The 16,966-nt window shown below is 37.9% G+C and overlaps 1 protein-coding gene across 1 annotated transcript in view; it reads left to right on the forward strand.

Annotated features, from left to right (window-relative positions):
• Positions 1-16,966, forward strand: part of MYO3A (myosin IIIA) — a 230,374-nt gene that overhangs the window by 46,348 nt on the left and 167,060 nt on the right. The window contains exons 7-8 of the mRNA XM_078074084.1: positions 1,993-2,058; positions 4,973-5,128. Of these exons, the coding sequence (XP_077930210.1) occupies positions 1,993-2,058; positions 4,973-5,128 (222 nt within the window). The remainder of the gene's footprint in view (positions 1-1,992; positions 2,059-4,972; positions 5,129-16,966) is intronic.

The following is a 16,966-nucleotide window of genomic DNA, read 5'->3' on the forward strand; positions in this document are numbered from 1 at the left end:
CTGTCCTATTACTAACTAAATACTATTTTATATATGTTTTGGTTAGTTCCTAGCTCTTTCAGAAAACTGATGTGAAAAGACAGCCTGTTTTTATTATACATGAGTTCTCCTTTGAGGACTGTCTGAAGGATTTTGCCTGGTACCATAGTCCCAATGGAATGCACACCAAGGGCCTGGGGTGACAGGGGTCGAAGGCAGTGATGGGGTGGTATGTTATATAGTATTATTAAATTTTGTCATCCTAGTGCCTATAGCACATAGAATCATATATACAAAGCCCTTGGGGACAGTTCTCCAGTTCTAAAGAAATAATGCCAATATGTGATATTCATGTCTACATGGGTTCATTTGGAATATTGGGCACATATTTAAATTAATAGAAGACCAAAGAATTTGAATGTATTTTTCATTTTATCTTTGAATTTCCTGTCTGATATATATGTTCTGAATTATAATGCCTTTATCATCCTTTACATAACAATTTCCATGTAAATCTCAGGTCTAGCTCTTTGTAAAATATGCTGCTTGGTTGGTAAGTGGGGAAACAAGATTACAAAAAAGAACAGAAAACCTGCCCTATACCAAGTTTAAGACATTTCATTAAATTTGAGGAAAACAGAAAAAAAAATCTACATTTCCTAACTCCTACTGTCATTCAGTCTGTAAGATGAAGCACTACACTTCCTGGGCCATTTTAATTATGGTTTAAACTACCAGAGTTAGCCAGATGTTGTTATTCTTGGTGATGACACCAGATGGACAAGGGATGACACCATTGATGTTTCTTGTACCTGTGAGCAAGGTGCCTCTGGAAATGGCATCTTCTTACTTGTTTCTTATTACTTCTGCCACTGGTATATCTCTAGCATGAAGGTCTTAGAACACGAACTGTAGAAATATTTAGAAAAAAAAAATAAGGGATCTGAAAATCTACCCTGTTCTAAGTGTTCTAAAATCATCAAAACTTTGTTATACTCCAAGCAAGCCAATAAATCTCTTAGAAAGGAAATTTTCAGGAGGACAAGAAACAGAGCAAGACTACTGGGGAAGAGAATTACTTCTTTTAATGTGCAAATCAGCAATCTTCAAATAGTCCTAAGAATTGTACAATGAGCTCGAGGCGTGATCTAGGGTAGATGAGTGGCTGCACTTTCCTTTAATGAGCCTATATAAACTGTACACTAATTTCATTATAAGCTATTTGAGGAGTAATGCAGAACTGAAGACGAAGTGTTTCCATCCCCCTAATGAAAACAAAGAGCTGTTAGGATTAGTGGAAAGCAGTATTTCAGCAAATTCAGCTATCATGGTTGATCAGTGCTGCTTGATTACAGACTTAGATCAGCCTCATTTCCAAGGGAGGTGCCTTCGTATTCATGAACATGCCAAAGAAGAACAAGATTTGTTTGGCCTAAAAATAAAGGCAACTAATAACAAAATCTTTTAAGTGGCATTCAGAGCTTTCTAGCTAATCATATTTCCCAGTTCCTTACTTTCGTAACCTTGTTTCCAGCAACAACAGAACAACTCCTAAAGGCATTCTACTCTGCCCCTGTCTGCTACAGTGTCCCTTGTATTCTGAATGACACACCTTTCAGGTCACCTCTGTGTACCCTGGATATTCCTCAGAGACTTCTGCGGGACTCAAAGTAAAAAAAAAAAAAAAATCCCCAGTATTCGCTGTTTCTATTTTGCCAAGTATTGATGTTTCCCCCCTAGGGCACTCAGGTAAAAGCAAAAAGATTCCTTAAAAGAAAAAAATTATCAGAAAAATTGGGTCATATATTAAGTGCTTTCCAAGAAACAAGGAAGCTGTCATTTTATATGAAGAATGCTTAATAACTAATTATCTGTCTTTGAATCGGAAAATTGTGGTATGTTTGATTATGCCTGGCAGAACCTCTGATCGCACTAATGCTCTAGTCTGTCCGGCTCTGATTTTGCACCGACTGACCAATGTGCACAATCCAACCTTGATTCTTATTTTTCTAGGAATCCACCCCCCAAACTAAGACAGCCTGAGATATGGTCAGCAGAATTCAATGACTTCATTAGCAAGTGAGTAACAATAGAGTCTTTTAAAAAAACGAAGAGATACCATCCTGCTAGAACTTTGAAATGTGCCTTTTACAACACTTCTGAATCTCCTCCTTATTTCTTATCTATTGAACAGCTCCAGAGGGTATCCATTATTGTCTTCAAAACCAGCATTTGTACTGTCCTCTGAATGTTCAGTGAATGCATTATTGCTCAAATAATGATCTTAGGGTCATGTTCATTTGCTTAAAGATAGCTATGCTTCTGAGGTTGCTTCATGGTCCATGAACACGTCCTTCCATCCACCTGCCTTTTGCAAGCTACGCCTTCCCATCTCCCACCTACTCACCCACCATCGGTTCAATCAGCTCTTTTTAACCCTTCGTTTATCTGCATCACTCATTCCTGTCGCAGTCAGGGAATTTTCATTGTAGTCGGTGAATCAGATAATTGTATCGATAAAATGCTTATGTATTTGATATTCAGTGAACATTTTTAATTTGACAAATATTTAACACAAGTGCAGTGCCTCTGGGCAATCAACTGGAAGATATGAGTCAATAATTTCTAAAAATCTGCCCCATAAACCTGTTTTCACCATCTTACTATGTCTTTACCATAAATAATAATAATAATAATAATAGAAAATAAGGTAAGGGATGACCCCAGGTTGTAAATGGGAGACGGGGGACATTAAGATTACATGTGTCAGGGACGTCTACATGGCTCAGTCGGTTAAGCATCTGTCTTCGGATCAGGTCATGATCCCAGAGTCCTGGGATTGAACCCCACATCAGGCTCTTGGCTCAGCCAGGAGTCTGCTTCTCCGTCTCCCTCTGCTGCTCCCCCTGCTTGTGCTCTCTTGCTCTCTGTCTAATAAATAAAATCTTTAAAAAAAAAGATTACGTGTGTCAGACACCACTCAGAAAATGTAGAAAGGGCAAAGAAAGTGGAGGAACCAGTCATACACATACCGCAATCATTGGTTTTTCTACCAAGAATATCTCCTTATTCCCTTATTCCTATAAAGACAAGAGGTTTAGATTTAAGGGGTGTGAAAACCCGAGGATTGATAGTCCATTTTGTTCCCCAGATTTCACATGAGCATCTCTTACTGGAGTACGGACTGTGCACTACAGAATATTTGATAAAATGCAGTCAGACTTCACACATCTCCTGGGAGGATCCCTGGTAACTTTGGAGGGCTCCCCAAAATTTGTAATTGTGCCCCCCACGTCTGCAGTCCTTCCACACAAATCCTCCGTTGAACTTGGTGACTTTGACACGTTTCACACCATTTCACCTAGCATTCTGCCCTGTGGGCTATCGCTGCATTTTGTTCCTTTTCTGCTAGTAACACCTCTTTAGATGCCTCTCTTCCCAGCGAGACAGTGAGTAACTGCAGGGCACCGAATATGCCTTACTTGTCCGTGCAACGCCGCTGTCCAGCAGAGTGCCTGGTACATACCAGCTATCTGATACACTTTTACTTAGATAAAAGAATTTCATATGTGACTATACTCAATCCATGGAGCAAGTGCTACAGATGTCAGAAATAGATGCGTTCTGTTAAACTAAATGATCATGAAGAGCACTTGTTCTTATGTTCAGATATCATCATCCTGATTCCTTAGCATATTTTACCATCCTTGAGAAATATGTTACCGGTTAAGCCCAGGAAAATAAATTGCCAAATCATCATCCCAGGAGGAGTAACAGTACAGATTAGAAATGCCACTGCCCAAATCAAGGCATGGACTTCTTCTTCCTCTCTCTTTTTTTTCTTTTTCTATGTCGCCAAGTGTCAGCCCACCTCTGACCAGTTGTCTCACAAGCATAGATCCTCTGAATCCCAGGGTGGGAAGGGTACTGGAAGTTGATACAGCCCAAACCATATCCAGAGCGTAAATCCTTCCCGAGCATGTGCACTGAGTGGCCATCCCGTCAGGATGTCCTCATCCCTAATAAAGGTGATCCTACCCAGTGCAGCCCATTCTAACTTTGAGAAGCCTCCCTGATGAGAAGTTCTTCCTTATGCTGCCCTGAAATCTCTTTCTCTCTTAATTCCACGAATTGATCCTGGGTTCTTTGTCTCTTGTGACCACTGAAAACTAGTCTAATCCCTCTTCCGAATATTTGAAGACAGCTGTCATGGCTGATTAAATGTCCCAATTGTTCAAATGTCCCTTCTGCAATGGTGTTTCAAGTGTTCTCATTAGCTTTATCCTTTCTCATGCTACGATCTAGTTGAACCTACCAAGAGGTGTGGCGTGCTTTGGTGCATTTGCTCTATACAGAGACCTCCAAAAATGTCCACTGATGTGGGATTTAAACATCCCCAGCATATTAGTTTAGCAGTTTTATCACATAGAAAGAAATAGATCAATTGAGAAGCCTTTAAAAGCATTAGGGGAGGGAAACAGAAAAGTTTGTTTTAATTTTAGATAAGCTTTCAAACTGTAATGACTTTGATGCTTCATTCTTTAGCTTGCTGGCTCATAAAGGAGCCTGCTGGGGAGACGGCATTTAATCACCACTATGCCAGCACGCTTGCTGGGGCACGAGGGAGTCATGTTTAGTCGGAAGTTGGTAAAACTACATGGCATTGCTCGCAGATGTGTCCACTTTCACAAGCATGCATTTCATCATATTGCAGGTTAACATTCTTTGAGAAATGCTTCTCAGGATGAACATTTGTGAGGAGCATTGCTCTCTTGTGTTACAGTAGTTTTTAGGAATAATAATAATAATGTCAAAACTCGAACTTATCTAGTCATTTTATCTTTCTTTCTTTCTTTCTTTCTTTCTTTCTTTCTTTCTCTCTCTCTCTCTCTCTCTCTCTCTCTTTCTTTCTTTCTTTCTTTCTTTCTTTCTTTCTTTCTTTCTTTCCTTCTTCTTTCTCTCTCTCTTTCTCTTTTTTTTTTTGCCAGTGCAGATGCTTGACTAAAGATTATGAAAAGCGTCCAACAGTGTCAGATCTTTTAGAGCATAAATTCATCACTCAAATTGAGGGCAAAGATGTGATGTTGCAAAAACAACTCATGGAATTCATCAACATTCATCAAGGCACGGGCGGCACAGAAAAGGCCAGGTAATCAAATAATATCTACTCGCAAAGTCCAAACATCACCTAACGACGCTGAACAATTTTATAATGCAATAGTTGTTAAGGTGAGAAAAGAACTAATTTAAATTAGTTCACTGTGGTTCCGAGATAAGGGGATACTTGCATGAAAAGTGAATTGAGTTGCATCCCAATATTGGTAACATTGCTCACAGCATTTTCTAAACAACTTCATCAGAATGAAGAATGTAAACTTCAGTAGATGATTAGTATTGGCATATATTTTCTTGTGTTTTCTGTTCTTCTATAAAGTTAAGGTATCTTACATTTGAGATTTAAAAAGGAACATAAACCTTGAAAGACTTGGTATCATTTTTTCTGGCTAAACTGTATTCAGAAGTCATTTTAAATATCATTACTCCTACTTCCTATTTGGGTTTCTAATAATCTACTATGTATAGTTTATGTAATATTGAATATCTTTTTACTTATTATAGGTAGTATATATGTTTATTTCAGGGAATTTAGAAGATACAGAGAAGTATATAACCAAATCAATCAAGTATAACATTTTAATCTATAACCTTTTAGTATCTTATGAATGGATATACATTTTTTAAAAATTAGAATAATATTTATAGGTATTCTGGAGCCTGCTTTTCTTTTCCTTTGTAATCCCCATCACCTATTTCACCCATCCCTCCTATACTCTCTCCGCTCTGGCAACCACCAGTTTGTTCTCTGTATTTATCAGTCTGTTTGGGGTTTTTTTTTGTTTGTTTATTTGTTTTGTTTTTTAGATTCTACATATAAGTGAAATGATATGATATTTGTCTCTCTCTGTTGAATTTGTTTTACTTATCATAATACCCTCTAGGTCCATTCATGTTGTTCAAATGGCAAGATCTCTTTTTTATAGCTGAGTAATATTCCATTATATATATATATACCAAATCTTCTTTACCCATTTACCTTTCCATAGACACTTGGGTTGTTTCCATGCCTTGACTATTGTAAATGATGCCACAGGGGTGCATATACCTTTTCAAATTAGTGTTTTCATTTTCTTTGGGTAAATAGCTATTAGTGGAATTACTGGATTATATGGTATTACTATTTTAAATTTTTTGAGGAATCTCCATACTCTTTTGCCCAGTAGCTACACCAGCTTACCTTCCCACCAGCAGTGTGTGAGTGGTCCGTTTTTTCCACATCCTCACTGACACTTATTATTTCTTGTCTTTTTGATATTAGCCATTCTGACAGGTGAGAGGTGATATCTCATTGTGGTTTTGATTTGCATTTCCCTGGTGATTAGGGATCTTGAACATCTTTTCATGCGTCTGTTGGCCATCTCTATATCTTTGGAAAAATGTCTATTCAAGTCTTCATCCCATTTTTAATCAGATTATTTGTTAGTGTTGGGTTGTATAAGTTCTTTATATATTTTGGATGTTAAATCCTTTATTGGATATATCATTTGCATATATCTTTTCCCATTCAGTAGGTTGCCTTTTCATTTTGTTGATGGTTTCCTTTGTTGTGCAAAAGCTTTTTATTTTGATGTAGTCCTGATAGTTTATTTCTGCTTTTGTTTTCCTTGCCTAAAGAAACATTTCCATAAATAATGTTGCTAAGGACAATGTCCAAGAGACTACTGCCTATGTTATCTTTTAGTTTTATGGTTTCAGGTCTCACATCTAGGTCTTTAACCCATCTTGAGTTTATTTTTGTGTAAGAAAGTGGTCCAGTTTCATTCTTTTACATGTAGCTGTCCAGGTTTCCCAACACCACTGAAGAAACTTTCTTTACCCCATTGTATATTCTTGTTTCCTTTTTCATAGATTAATTGACCATATGAGAGTAGGTTTATTTCTGGGCTCTGTATCCTCTTCCATTGATCTATGTGTTGGAGCCTGCTTTTTTTCACTGAATAGTAAATATGCATGTCATTAAATCCATGTCATTTGTATCATTCTATGACAGATTTCTTTAATTGCTGCAAACATTACCTTGCATGACTATTCAATGATTGATTTAAATAATCCCCTATTATTAGATATTTAGGTTGTTACTAATTGTTTCTATCTCTAATAAGTAACACTGTAATGAACAGAGTTGCACACAAATCCCTTATTATTTCCTTAAGATAAATTCCTAGAGATAGTGCTAAGTCAAAGAGTAGTCTTGTAGTTTCAGTTTATTCTTGAGAATTCTATTAGTTTCATTTAAGGAGCATATCACTATTTAAGGGCTAAGTTAGGAGAAATGAGTAAAAAATAGTGCATGACTTAAAAGGTGATTCTATTTGAATTCCTGTCGAGGGTTACATGCTTCATTCCTATTTGTTTAATGCCTAACTGTGTGCCAGACATTGTTAGGACTTTATATTATCTCATGTGATTTTACAACATCCCCAAGGGAAGTGTTCTAGGACACTCCATTTTTACAGCTGAGAAGAACCAAAGTTTGCAGAGGCTAATTAGCTTGTACAAGGCTACACAGGCAATGAATGGCTTAGCTGGAATTCAAATCCTGATCCCTAAGTCCAGGCTTTATTCACATGAGTAAACAGAGTAACGATGGTAGACATCTCTGGAGGTAATAGGCCTTGCCTATATGAGTTTACAGCCTTGCTGGAGAGACAGAAGTCATATACCTATAGTGAGGAAACATTACGTTGTGAGTGGAATGAATTACAGAGAAGGAAGGAGGCAGGTAGTTTACAGTGCGGAAGTGGCCGTGGGCTCATACATGTCCTTCCTTCCTTCTTTGTGTGACTACAGTTCCATAGTCAGCCACAACCCCGTTCTTCCCAGAGCAAGTGGACAAACAACAAGCAAACAAAGAAAATGAACAGAAATTGAAGTGTACCAGCATTGTGTCAGGTGCTCAAGAACTATGTCAAGAACTATGGAGAATTTGAGATTTTACCTTATTTGCAAGCTAATAAGTTGACCTGCCTGTTTCAAGCATATTGGAAGAAGATAGGAGACTAAAGGATCAGAGAAAAGGGCCTTACTATTCTTGTTAAGCCAGCAACATGAGTCTTATATTCATGTTGGTTATTCCTGCCCCACAAGTCCTAGTGTTGATGTGGAATGGCCTAGATGGATGGGTGTACACAGTGGGTTTGCCACATAGTATAGGAACCCTGAGCTTGGGAAACTCTGGTCTTTGAAAAGGGAAGGGCTAGCAAACCTGCCCAAACTTTGTCCTGGAGCAGACATTATCTTTACTATTCTGTTCAGCAAACAAAACTTCCATCTGTCCTGGAGAGAGATGTTATCTCTAACTTCCAAGACCATTTGCTATACAAGCATCCTTGGAAATATAGTCTGGAAAAAAAGCTAATATAAGACATACAGAAATGAGAGGGACCCATGGATAATTGTCTCCCAACATTCAAGCACCATAAGAATGGTTGAATTACACAATATTTAGATTCTAAGTCTGTTGCTCTAAGTTCCAGAGATCAAGATAAAGAAAAAAATTATTGAAAACAATTCTATATTGGGCACCACATTAGGCTCAACACTTGTGTTTCTGAGTCACAAAATTGATTCTTGTTTCTCTTTTTAAGAATTCAGAATATGTTTTCAATATGAGAACTTCTGTTTCATTCAGTTGTGGAAAATTTTCAGTCATTATTCCATTAAATATTGATCTTCTCTTATTCTTTTTATTTTCTACTTCTAAGAGATAAATATTGCAATGTCCCAATATACCTTATGTGTCTTATATTTTCTCTTTTATGTTTGTCATTTCTTTATCAATCTTTGCTGTATTTTGGGTTTCTTCAAAATTGTTTCTCAATTCACTAATTCTTAGAATAGGACTAGTCTAGATTTACCCTGTATACTTATTTTTCATGCTGATATTTCTGTCAACAGCTGTATTTTTCATTTCTACAATTTCTTACTTTTTGTAAACATTCTTTATTCATGTCTGACTTTATATCTGGCTATTCCTATCTGGCTAATTTATTTTTTTCTTTTTTTGTGACTGTAATTCTTTTCTTTTTCTCTGTAGACTCTTTAATAGTCATTTTTTTGATTTGCATTTCAACCAGGGTGAATTGTCCTGATTATTGAGTTTGTTTGTTTCCTTGATATTTGGTGTTCTTCTGAGGTTTAGAATTTTGGTTTGTTCTCCCACCTGGAACGGGAGGGGTTTTGCTCTGCTTTTTCTTTTCTTCTGCATTCTCTTCTCCTATTTTGGAAGTTTTGCCTTTGCCATAATCTGGCTTCAGGAGTCTTTCTGCCCCATAGGACTTTGAGGATATTGCAGATCTGGCCATGGAGCCAATAGGAAGTAGACCCCATGTCTGTGCTTGGTCTTGCCATCGCAGGTACTTGGCTCCATAAAAGGAAGAAGATGCAGAATTTTTTCAATGTTCTCTTCCAGGTAAGAGACACCCCTCCCCACATTCAGCTACATTCTCTCTACCCAGTCTAGGTCAGGGCCTTCATTGTGACTGGGGCGTTTCATTTCCTTTACTTTCCAGTCTCTTCTGCCTTTTTCTAGTCCTGGACTTTGTGTCAGCCTATGGTTTCTGCCCTCTTACCCAGGGTGTACCTGACCTGTTAGGTCCACTGTCATGTTCATCTTGTTTTGGAGAATGTCTTTGTCTTTTTAATTCAACTTAAAAATATTTTGAAAAATATTTTATCTTTCACAAGTGTATATTTGGAGGGGGTGGGAGTAGAGTTTGAATCATTAATGCACAACACCCTTTTGACCACAGATCTTAGTCCTATGTCATAGGAGGAGGAAATATTTTCCTGCTCTCAGCACTCTTATACTAGTTCCAAAGTGTGAAACATATTCAGGCAAGAGAAAAGACGTTATGGGGTGCCACTTGCAACACCTTGGGAAAAAGTAGTCTTCAAGATCAGGCAGAATTATTTGAGTTAATCCAAATTTGAGTTAATCCAAAGTTAATCCAAAATCTGACTATACTAAATCAACATAGCTAACTCAAACCTGACATTTTTTTGTATGTGATAATAACTTGTGAAATTGGATTGATGTATGTATTTGGTTGGATAATTTTTTAAAAATCATAATTCAGTTTTAAAGAAGACTGTCCTATAATAAATTGAATACAAACTGAGTACTTTAAATTTCCCAATAACGGTAAGGGCGCAGTGTTAGAAGGCACTGTGGGATGGATACAGGAACTTTCTTTTTTAAGTCAAGGCCTGAATATAACAAGTCACTCTCATAACTTACTCAACTACTCTGAGGAATCGAGATGCATATGCATGCAGTAACTGCTTCTATGACAAACTCTCAAACCATGGAAATGCATTTTCCCCAGGAGTTAAATTGATAATGTTACAGTGAAGACTGAATCAGTAAGAACTTTAAATTATAAAATATTTTAAAAGAAAAGTTTGGCTCAGGTGCCTGGGTGACTCAGTCGGTTAAGCATCTGCATTTGGCTCAGGTCACGATCCCAGGGTCCTGGGATCGAGTCCTGCGTTGGGCTCCCTGCTCCACAGGGAGTCTGCTTCCCTCTCTGCCCCTCTTCCTACTCATTCTCTCAATCTCTCTCTCTCTCTCAAATAATAAATAAATAAAATCTTTAAAAAAAAAAAAAGTTTGGCTCTTGAATCCAGTATTGTAAAGTATTCAGTTGCCTGATTTAATAGGAATAGATAAAAGTCATTTGTAATTGAAATGTACTATTCAGCTTTCTTGACTAAAAACAACACAAGCCAATTTAAGAAGAAAAGCAATTGAGTGAAAAATACTGGATGGCTCAGAAAATTGAGAGGAAGGCAGAGAGCCAGGCTTAGACCTGAAGCAAAGGAAGCCTCAAATAGCCTTCCCCAAGAGCTGCCTGCTAAGAAACCACCATTGACACCCACCCTCCCCACCCCAAGTCCTGCAGCAACACTGGTTTCTGGAATGCCACAACCACTTCAAAATACTTGTAAACTGACCTTGAGCTTTGTCACTCCCTCAAGACTCTAAATTCCATAGAAGACCATCTGGTTCCCCATGCTTAGCTCACAGGTCCATGTTGTAGGTGAAAAAAATGCAGTGAGAAACACTTGTTTCTCCCTTACTTCCAGTATCTTTGTGAGGCAGAATCCTTTCTTGCAACCATCTTGGAATTTGTTCCCACAAAGGAAGAATATTTTGAGATACTAAAGCAATGAATTATGTGGAATATGAAAACAGGGTCCTGAAATTCTCTTTTATATATCTTGAACATTTACCTAAAGTGTTATTTAAGGTATGATTTGCATTCCTTCTAAATAAAGGAAAAACCTAGCCCAGTACCTAGTTGAATGATAAATCCCAAATTAGGATTTCATTTTGTGGGGTACCTGGGTGGCTTAGTCGGTTGAGCTTCCAACTCTTGGCTTTGGCTCAGGTCATGATCTCATGGGTTATGATCTCATGGGTCCTGGGATCGAGCCCCACATCAGGTTCCATGCTCAGTGGGGAGTCTGCTTTAAAGATTCTCTCCCTCTGCCTCTCTCCCCATTTGCTAGCTATAAATCAATCAGTCTTTTTAAAAAATTTCATTTTGTGGTTGTTATATTATAACATGTTACCTTTAAAATTTTCTTTTGCTTTATATACAAAGCAAAATAACTTTAATATTTTACTTGATACCCTCAATATGCTAGTGGTGATTAACTTTAATGTAGGTAAATTATATTTTGCATATAATTTTATAGAAGCAAGAATTTAGTAACTCAGACATAGTTATTTCTTAGGCCAAAAATATTGGCTGTATTTGTGGTGCTCTTACAATCACCCCACTTGTCCCAGCGTATATGGTTTTCAAGCCAGGATATAAGACAACTTTGAGACATATATGAAAGGATTAACAAATGAGAGACAAACTAAATTATCCAACCTTTCAGGACTGAAAGCCTGGTTCAAGCTGTCAATTCTTTATTTAGGTATAAAACTTTATGTCATATAAATTCAGTTGAATGGGATTTTGATTTTACAAAAAAAAGAAAAAAAAGAAAGAAAGAAAAAAATGAGAAAAATCGGTAGGAGGTAATAATAGGGTTTTTTCAGTGTGATACAATGCATGATTCTATTTTATTCTCTATTTTCTGGGCATGATAATTTTTCTCTAATGGCTGTAACTATGTCTTTGTGAGAATTATTCACTCTTTGGAATGTTTACTCATTTCCCTTAATATGTGGGACTTTTAAAATGCTTATCCTGGCTGCTCTTATAATAACCATTCTTTTTGATTCCCATCTTCACATGAACATTTCAAAGACACTTCAAACTGAACATGTCCAGAATTGAATTTATGCTGTCCCACCCAAAATTAGTTATTTGGTCCCTTTCTTATTAATGGCACCATCACTCAATTCCTTATGCCAACCAGAAACCTAGGGATTATCTTGACATATTCTTCTTTCCTACTTTCTGTTTTTAGTCCAGAGCATGACTAAATTTCTTATGCCTGCATTCAACCCAGCACCAATGGTGATATAATCCTTGCTACCATGAAAATCATGGATTGAGATAATCCCGATGTCTCAATATTTATTGAGGCCATTGTATAAAGACCTGGATCACGTGCTACCACAGGGGGCTGATGGATCACGTGCTACCACAGGGGGCTGATGGCTAAAGCATAGATCATCTGTGCACCTGGGGGCTTACTTTTTAATAAAAGGGATAAGGCAAGCCTGTAAATAACCATTATACAGAGTAAGAAGTTCCAATCCCATGAAAGGAATACAAATAGTATCCTATGAGAGTTAGAAGAAGCAGAAAATGTTTACAGTAACAGGGACAGGAAAGCTTATCCAGGAGGCGGCCTTTGAATCAGCACTGGGATAAACAGGAGTTGATCATGTGTGAAAATAGAGTTACTACCCGATGAGCATTATTTCTAGAAAGAACAGCCTGGGCCAAATCATGAAAGCCAGGAGAAAGGCAATACTCACAGAAAGGCAAGCATTTAATCAAAGCTGTAAGGGGAAAACTCAAGAAATATGGTTAGAGATATCCACAGAGAGCCGACCACAGAGACTGAGAGCGTTGATAGTCAGACAAGAGGTCTGACCAGTGCTCTTGACAGCCTACCCTGGGGATGCCCCTAGGCCACCTGTGTCCTGCTGTGCACCATCCCTTCATTGGTCCTAAAAGGTAAACTATGGATACACCAAGACAGACTATGGCAGTACTTTTGGATGCATTTTGCTTGTCCCCAGTATTTCTTCTTAACTTAAAGCTATTATATATATTTTTTTAAGTGAAAGAAGTTGGTCTCCATCATGTTTAATGATCAAGATATTAGTGGCTAGTATTTGGCTATTTGGAGATGACAAATCTATTGATATATCTATTTCTATGTATTTGTGGGATGTTTTAATTGTTTGGTGTGTGTCTGTGTGCGCATGCTCATATTCTAAGTAAATGTTATTTTGGAAAATTCCAGTTTTATCTTGGCCAAAATAAGGGGTAAAGGAATTGTCTATATGAATCTGAGAGAAAAGTTCTCGTGAAGGCACTAGCTGGTTGACAGTGTCTTGTCCAAGATAGGGAACTGAGAAAAACGACAGGTGGAGCTGGGGGACTATAGTCAGGGCCCATCTAGGGCCAGGAAATTTAGAAAAGAAATGATAACTTATCCTCCCCCCCAAAAATATTTCCTTATGCCTTTCTTTACTACTTCCTCTTCCAGACAAGCTCCCGAATAAGAGTTAAATAGCTTCAGCTAAGCATGGTCCCCTGAAGGAATTTTATAAGGAACAGGTTACTGAATAAGCATCCCCTGGGGAAGACCATTAGGAGTATCTCTGCTTTTAAGTCAAATAAATAAAGGAATTCAAATAAACAGGAAGAAGTTGTTAAAATGTCCTAACAAGGTGTAAATAATTCCTAGGAATTATTGTTACATTGATGTTTCAGAATAAAATGCTTTACAAACAGTAAAAAACTACCAAGGAAAGGGGAAAAAAAAAAAAACGTCAATCAAGGGGGGATAAAAGACTTGTTCATGGTCATTTTTTCTCCTATCATGCAGAAGAGCTGGGGCCAGAACCAATTTGTCCTAACACCTCTTTAGGTTCCTGTCTGTATCATGCTGCATGCCCCTTTCTTTTCCTCCAGAGCAGAGTCATACCAAAATAGACTGTTATTACTGGAAGGGAACTTCTCTTCTGGTTCCTTATCTGAGAGACCAGAAAACTGAAGCCCAGAGAAACTCAGTCCTGCCAATTCAATAGCCAGCTCATGGTCAGCACAGGGCTGTAGCTCAAATCCCGTGATTTTCAGCACTCTTACTAGTTTCTGTATCCCTCACCAGAAGTAGAAATTGGCATTCACAAAACTGGCAATACGAAGAATTTCTCTTGGACTTTTGGGGGCTGCTTTGTATGATTTACTCATAATGGGCATTTCAGCTTTCACCAATTTCTTTGAGATCCTGCAGTTGGAGTTTACTGAGTAGTGTATTCAAGGGTCAAGAAATCTTTGCTCACGTTTCCCTAGACTTCTTTGTTTTATTTTTTTTTTTATTTTTATTTTTATTTTTTTTAAAGATTTTATTTATTTATTTGAGACAGAGAGAATGAGAGAGAGAGAGAGAGCACATGAGAGGGGGAAGGGTCAGAGGGAGAAGCAGGCTCCCTGCCGAGCAGGGAGCCCGATGCGGGACTCGATCCAGGGACTCCAGGATCATGACCTGAGCCGAAGGCAGTCGCTTAACCAACTGAGCCACCCAGGCGCCCTAGACTTCTTTGTTTTAATTAAGAGGGTAGAGTATAGAAATAACTAAGTCTAAAATGGCGGTCTAATTGACAGCATCTTTGAAGTATTTGGGATATAGTCATGTACTAACTTGATTTTAGTGACTGCTTGACAAGAGTTGATGATTATCAACATTGTGATCTTTTCATTTCTCTCGGAAAGAGTCCCTCATCTCGGTGATGAGTTTAAGGATTTGCATTTGTTATTAGTAAGCAGGTTATCAGCGAGTGCCAACAAAATTGCATCCATTTATAAAAGACTTTGTCCCATTTCTCTGGTAATTACTACTTGAAGTTATACCACACTCCAAGACTTCTTCTAGCATGCTATTTTTCAGTCGTTAGTTTCATTGAGGTCTGAAAGGACAAGTTCTCAGTGGCTCCCAGCATGTCACTGATGACAGTATGTGGGCCTATGACAACCAACGTGTCCATCTCCTTCCCCCCCCACCACCGACCCTGGTCACCAGGCCACTTGCTATGCATTTTCATTCCTCTCTGTTCGGGCTCATGCAGTGTTCTCTCCTTGAAATCTCCCCCTCTTCATTCTCTCCTTGAAAATATACTTCAAAACCATATCTCCAAAAGTCAGTTGAGTACTTTTGATGCCTTCCCCCAAAGCCCCGAGCGTGTATTTATATTTTCTGTCCTCTGTGGTCATGCAGCCCTTTGTTCTTGCTTCAATGTCAGACAGACTTATATTCAAGTCCTCATCCTTCCGTGAACTAGTACTGCCATGTACTAGTTTTGTGACTCTGGGCAAATTACTGAACCTCTCTTAGACCCAGTTAATCCTTGTTTATGAAATGGGAATACAAAGGATACCTACCCCATAAAGCTGTGAGGATAAATGTAATAATGCCTAAAAAGCATGAGCATAGTACCTAGCACAGTGTAAGTTATCACCATCACTTAATGGTACTTAGATACAATATATTTTGTGAATCTCAATCATCTTTGTATCTCCAGTGCTGAGTCCAGGACTTTGCATTCAGTCAGTACTCAATAAATATACAGTTGACCCTTGAACAATATGAGGTTAAGGGAGGCAACCTCCTGTGCAGTTGAAAATCCAAGTATAATTTTGACTCCCCAAAAACTGAACTAATAACCCACCGTTGACCAGAAGCCTTACTGAGAACATAAACAATTAACACATTTTGCATGTTATATGTATAATATACTGTATTTTTACAATAAAGTAATCTAGGAAGAAGAAAATGTTATTAAGAAAATCATAAGGAAAAAAATACATTTATAGTACTGTACTGTATTTCTTGCAAAAAATCAAGGGTTAACTACATATAATCTTTTTCTTTAAGATTTTATTTATTTATTTATTTGTCAGAGAGAGAGAGAGAGAGCACAAGCAGGGGGAGTGGCAGGCAGAGGGTTCAGAAGCAGGCTCCCTGCTGAGCAAGGAGCCCCATGGGATTATGACCTGAACCCAAGGCAGATGCTTAACCAAAGGAGCCACCCAGGGGTCCCAACTGTATATAATCTTGATTTGAAGAGTTTGGGTTGAGATCTGGAATAGAAAGCCCTCATCTGGCTTTATATATTTAATGGATACAATTAATAGTGCATTTAACTATTTACTACTTAACTAAAAAAAAATGGAGAACCAACATGAAAGATTTTTCTTGAGAGAAGGGTTTTTAATTTTTTTCTACAGAGAACTTCTTTTTATAGTTTTCTTGCTGGGTTAGGGGCAGACCCAAAAAGAGGACTTGGAAAAAAATAATAAAATCTACATGAACATCTCATTTGTTTCTAAAATCATCTCTATGAAATTGTGTGTAATGGGTCACAGTCCTTCTTTTAGGATAACACCATCGAGGCACAGCGATCTCTTGCAGAGCTAGGACTGGAAGTTCTCACTTTCATCTCTGTGTTGTTTCTTGAAATTCAGTTACTCATTCATCAAGAGAATCTAACCAATACCCTGAGGGTAAATCATGTGTTTTAGAGGTGCTTTAACAGTGGAAGTTACAGATAGAAGGGATTTGGGTATTCCAGTGTCTTAGTATAACCAACACACGAGGTTCTACGGCGTTGAAGCTGGCTCTTGCGAGAGAATATTGCATTTTCTGTTTGAAGCCCCAGTTTAAAAGGCTC

This window comes from Halichoerus grypus, chromosome 6 (genome assembly GCF_964656455.1).
Source record: "Halichoerus grypus chromosome 6, mHalGry1.hap1.1, whole genome shotgun sequence".
Lineage (NCBI taxonomy): Eukaryota > Metazoa > Chordata > Mammalia > Carnivora > Phocidae > Halichoerus > Halichoerus grypus.